This window comes from Nomascus leucogenys, chromosome 2 (assembly GCF_006542625.1).
Source record: "Nomascus leucogenys isolate Asia chromosome 2, Asia_NLE_v1, whole genome shotgun sequence".
In the NCBI taxonomy this organism is placed as follows: Eukaryota; Metazoa; Chordata; class Mammalia; order Primates; family Hylobatidae; genus Nomascus; species Nomascus leucogenys.
Window position 1 is genome coordinate 105,486,213 of NC_044382.1, and position 6,000 is coordinate 105,492,212.

Here is a 6,000-nt window from a genome sequence, read left to right on the forward strand (position 1 = left end):
TCTTCCATACAGATGTCTCAGTTGCCTCAAACCAAGTGTAATCGAATGTTTCTCAAAACATATAAATGATACCATTTGTATCCAAATAGTTCAGTGGAGTCAACTTTGAAACTCCCTAGCCCAAATTATCCTATCCAGGAGTAAGGGAGAGACATGAAAATAAGGGAATGGGAAACAGCCTTCTGTCATTCAGTCCAGGCAAGAAACCGCTGGGATCAAGTCCGAGTTGAATGAAGTGCAGTCATCAGCCCCCTCCCACCGTCCTTTCTTGGCTCCCTCCTCAGCCCAGAAGAATCCCAAGATGCCTTGTATAGTTCATCACACATATGTGGCCTCATTTGTTAACGCAGTTTTGTACTGGGGGAAAATCTCAGGAATTTTGGTAAGAGCTACTCCTCAACCCTAGAGCCCCTGTGGAGGTGGCACTGTGGAGACCTTGGTTCAGGTGAAAGAAACCCAGTCAGGAGTGTCTGGGGAGCCCTCCCTCCAAATTGTTTTGGTTCTTAGTCTTTTCTGGGGTTTCAACTTTGGGGAGAACTGGAGCTCATTTCAATATGTTCCTGGGTCTAAAATATCCCTCAGAAATAACCAATAATGATTAGATTTTGTTGGAATGGAATGTGTAAGACAGCATTGCTTTCTCTCTCTCTCTCTCTCTCTTTCTCTCACGCACACACACACACACACACACACATCACAAAACCCTATAAGGCATTCAGCCATTCCCCATCCAAATCTAAAATGTCATTTATGACTTACATGGGAATATCTTGAATCACAGAAGTATGATTTGCTTTGTTTATGTCAGGGTCAGTTAGCATCCCTGATGTCATTAATTCCTAGTTCCTTCTCTTTCATTTCATAGCCATGGAAGGTTTAGAGTCCTCAGACAGCTTTGCATAGGCAAAAAGCACATTTCCACCCCTCTCTCAAATGCTCAAGGAGTTGACATACACATGAGACCAAACAGAAACTGCTTTAATATGTATGTGTGTGTGTTTCGTTTAAAACTCTACTTGAGCCATTGATTTGTCTGTTTTCATGATTGTCATCTTCCTCCTGAAATGATCAGCCTTTCTCTACAATGCTGTGGATTTCATTTTAAACAGGAAATGATGCCCCTGCCTAGCCATGTGCAGAGCCTAGACTTGGAACCATATTTTTTTCTGAGCTGTAACTGTGCTCTGCTTTATCAGCATGAATCACTTTGACCCGTAGTGTAAGTTTTCCATATATCAAACATTGGGTTGAAGGATGCATTCTGTGGCCGTGAATGAGAGTTCAACCAAGTAACATTGCCCCCCTACACACAATGTTTAAACACAGTGGTATCCAAAATGGGATGAGGAAGTGTGCAAGAAGTGCAATACATTAGAGTGTCTATTATTTCTTATCTAATTTTAAATTTTATATTGTTATAAATTTATAAACATAAATGATATATAGTATAAAAAGTTAAATATTTATCTCATGCTTTTAAATTTTTTACCATACCTTAACATATGCATATAATTTTTTTTAATTAATTTATTTTTTTTGAGACAGAGTTTCACTCTCGTTGCCCAGGCTGAAGTGCAATGGCGCCATCTTGGCTCACTGCAACCTCCACCTCCTGGGTTCAAGCGACTCTCCTGCCTCAGCCTCCTGAGTAGCTGGGATTACAGGCATGCACCACCACGCCCAGCTAATTTTTTTGTATTTTAGTAAAGATGGGGTTTCTCCTTGTTGGTCAGGCAGGTCTTGAACTCCTGACCTCAGGTGATCCGCCTGCCTCAGCCTCCCAAAGTGCTGAGATTACAGGCGTGAGCCACCGTGCCCAGCCCATATAATTTGTAAATAAAAATATGTATATTGAGAAGTTCTTGCTCAAAAAATCTTTACTGACAGGAGTATGTAGTGAAAAAAAAAAAGTAGGGAACACTGCTTTAAACAGAAACATAAAATTAAACATAAACATCGCTGAATAACCATATTTCCCAAAGAAGCTGTATCTACATTTTCATTTTATAGTAAAATTTGATAAGTTTTACAGCTTTAGAATTGTACTGGATGAATGTTATTATGGCAATTAACAGTATCTATTGTAATACACAAGCTTATCACAGTTATTAATATACATTAAAATATAATACAGGATATAATAAACATAAGGTCAGTATTTTATGACTTTCTATGGTGTTTGTTTTTATTTTCAGATTTGGCCTGGGCTCATATGACATAAGGATGATCATCTCTGGCACAACAGCTCACTTTTCTTCCAAGGATAAGTTGCAAGAGGTTTGTGACTTTCTATTGTTAACAATTTCAAAATAAATGTTCAAATTGTAGAATTGAAAGTAAACTTAGATATAATCTGATTTGAAGTTCTCATTTTATTTTTAAAAAAAGTTGTTTGTCCAATGCCATATAGCAAGTAAATGGAAGGGACAGGATTAAAACCTGACACTTGGCCAGGTGTGGTGGCTCACACCTGTAATCCCAGCACTTTGGGAGGCCAAGGCAGGCAGATCATGAGGTCAGGAGTTCGAGACCAGCCTGGCCAATATGGTGAAACCCTGTCTCTACTAAAAATACAAAAATTAGCTGAATGTGGTGGCACACCCCTGTAGTCCCAGCTACTTGGGAGGCTGAGGCAGAAGAATCACTTGGACCCAGGAGGTGGAGGTTGCAGTGAGTTGAGATCACACCACTGCACTCCAGCCTGGGTGACAGAGCGAGACTCCATCTCAAAAACAAAACAAAACAAAACAAAAAAAAAAAAAAAAAAAACAAAAACAACAACAAAAAAACCCTGACTCTTAAAATACTTAAAATACATGTATTCATAGCATACAAAATGAAAATAGACTTGAGAGGTGAGCCCTTTTGTATTATTTCTTTCATATTGTATTACGATGCAGGAGTGATTATATTAAAGTTTGGAAGCATACTTAATCATCTTTTTAACAAAACTATTGTTGGTAATTCTAGTTATCTTTTTTTTTTTTTTTTTTGAGGTGGAGTCTCGCTTTGTTGCCCAGGCTGGAGTGGAGTGGCGCTATCTTGGCTCATTGCAAGCTCCACCTCCTGGGTTCATGCCATTCTCCTGCCTCAGCCTCCCAAGTAGCTGGGACTACAGGAGCCTGCCACCACACCCAGCTAATTTTTTTGTTTTTTTTTTTTTTAGTAGAGACAGGGTTTCACTGTGTTAGCCAGGATGGTCTCGATCTTCTGACCTCGTGATCCACCCACCTCAGCCTCCCAAAGTGCTGGGATTACAGGTGTGAGCCACCAGCCTATCTTTTTCTTTTTTTTTTTTTTTTAAAGCGTTTTAGTCTTTGCATCTTCTTTTCACAATAAATCTTGAATTTATTTACCCTTTAGGCAAATTTAGAATTCCAGAACTTAAATCCCAGCTCACCATTTACTTTATGACCTGGGTAAATCATTTAATTTCTTTAGCCACATTGTGGTCACTCGTAAGGTGAGGATTTATAATTTTTGTCTTACTTTACCTATTGTTTGAAAATAAACTGAATAATTATGCAGAAAAGTAGAAAATAACCTTTTAGAGGTTGGCAGAGAAATGCCTATACCTGTGTGCATATAATTTGCAAGCTCTTTTGAAAATTTTTGGAAGACAATGTGGTTTCATTGTTTCTTTGTTCTTGAAACTGCCTCGCTCTGTCAGCCAGGCTGGAGTGCAGTGGCACCATCTTGGCTCACTGTAACCTCCACCTGCTGGGTTCAAGCAATCCTCCCGCCTCAGCCTCTGAAGTAGCTGGGACTACAGGCGTGCACCATCATGTCCGACTAATTTTTGTTGTTGTTGTTGTTGTTGTTGTTATTTTTTGTAGAGTCAGGGGTTTTGGCATGTTGCCTGGGCTGGTATTGGACTCCTGAGCTCAATTGATCTGCCCACCTTGGCCTCCCAAAGTGCTGGGATTACAGGTGTGAGCCACCATACGTGGCCAAGGCGAAGTGTTTTACGAACTGTCAGTAATTTTTTTCTTCAATATTTTACAGGTGAAACTATTTTTTGAATCTCTTGAGGCTCAAGGATCACATCTGGATATTTTTCAAATTGTTCTGGAAATGATAACCAAAAATATAAAATGGCTGGAGAAGAATCTTCCGACTCTGAGGACTTGGCTACTGGTTAATACTTAAATGGTCGATAGACAAAGTAGGCCGGGCGTGGTGGCTCACGCCTGTAATCCCAGCACTTTGGGAGGCTGAGAAGGGCGGATCACGAGGTCAGGAGATCAAGACCATCCTGGCTAACACGGTGAAACCCTGTCTCCACTAAAAATACAAAAAAGTAGCCGGGCGTGGTGGCAGGCGCCTGTAGTCCCAGCTACTCGGGAGGCTGCGGCAGGAGAATGGCATAAACCCGGGAGGTGGAGCTTGCAGTGAGCCGAGATTGCGCCACTGCATTCCAGCCTGGGTGACTGAGCGAGACTCTGTTTCAAAAACAAAAACAGAAAAGAAAAGAAAAGGTACATCAGACATGACTGCCTGCATGAAGTCAAACAAGGTAACACCAGCAAAGCTCAAGTCAAGAGCTGTGGATATTTTGTCTAACCAACAAGAAGTCTCAAGAAATCAGACAGTGCAGCTGCCTGCTCTCAGCTATCATAACCAGCCAAAAAATGCATGATGATGGAGTGGTGGGGGAAGTCCAGTTCAGTATCCTATTTAAAAGTAAACTTCCTGAATAATGGATATATGTGGAGATACACACATAGATATATAGATATAGCTGTAATTATTTAGCCTCAAGTGACTTTCTCCATTGCTTCACGCTATGCCACTATTTTGCTTCTTTAATTTTTTTTTAACCTTGCTTAGTATTCTATAGTTTGCCCAACCAGTTTTACGTCCAAGGAAAATTAGCCAATGCATAAAAGATACAAACTATGAAAGGCAAGGATCAGGAAACCAGAGACTTTGTCACCAAATCTCAGATTATTAGAAACTAGGTGTCAGGGCTTATCAAGAAGGCCAGGAAGGCCTTTTGGGTTAAGCCTTACATTCATGAAGAACCTCAAGGGTAGATTTTTGAGACCATTCCAAATGAATGGTCTCTGGTCAAATGAATGAATGGTCAAATGAATAAATCTGCCCTCACAGAGATACAAGAGGGAAAGGAATATAATTCATACTGTGTCCAGAATTGGTGGGTTCTTGGTCTCACTGACTTCAAGAATGAAGCCGCGGACCCTCGCGGTGAGTGTTACAGCTCTTAAGGTGGCGCGTCTGGAGTTGTTTGTTCCCTCCGACGTTTGGATGTGTTCGGAGTTTCTTCCTTCTGGTGGGTTCGTGGTCTCGCTGGCTCAGGAGTGAAGCTGCAGACCTTTGCAGTGAGTGTTACAGGTCTTAAGGCGGCGCGTCTGGAGTTGTTCGTTCCTCCCGGTGGGCTCGTGGTCTCGCTGGCTTCAGGAGCGAAGCTGTAGACCTTCGCAGTGAGTGTTACAGCTCATAAAAGCAGCATAGACTCAAAGAGTGAGCAGTAACAAGATTTATTGCAAAGAGTGAAAGAACAAAGCTTCCACACTGTGGAAGAGGACCTGAGCGGGTTGCCACTGCTGGCTCGGGCAGCCTGCTTTTATTCTCTTATCTGGCCCCACCCACGTCCTGCTGATTGGTAGAGCCGAGTGATCTGTTCTGACAGGGTGCTGATTGGTGCGTTTACCATCCCTGAGCTAGACATAAAAGTTCTCCACGTCCCCATCGGATCAGTTAGATACAGAGTATCGACACAAAGGTTCTCCAAGGCCCCACCAGAGCAGCTAGATACAGAGTGTCGATTGGTGCACTCACAAACCCTGAGCTAGACACAGGGTGCTGATTGGTGTGTCTGCAAACCTTGAGCTAGATACAGAGTGCCGATTGGTGTATTTACAATCCTTGAGATAGACATAAAGGTTCTCCAAGGCCCCACCAGAGCAGCTAGATACAGAGTGTCAATTGGTGCATTCACAGACCCTGAGCTAGACACAGGGTGCTGATTGGTGTATT

General features: G+C 41.9%; 1 protein-coding gene across 1 annotated transcript in view; it reads left to right on the plus strand.

Moving 5' to 3' along the window:
• The window catches only part of ERAP2 (endoplasmic reticulum aminopeptidase 2), a 123,421-nt gene extending 118,634 nt beyond the window's left edge, over positions 1–4,787 (plus strand). The window contains exons 19-20 of the mRNA XM_030817082.1: positions 2,196–2,277; positions 4,006–4,787. Of these exons, the coding sequence (XP_030672942.1) occupies positions 2,196–2,277; positions 4,006–4,149 (226 nt within the window). The 3' untranslated portion in view covers positions 4,150–4,787. The remainder of the gene's footprint in view (positions 1–2,195; positions 2,278–4,005) is intronic.
• The last annotated feature ends 1,213 nt before the right edge of the window (positions 4,788–6,000 follow it).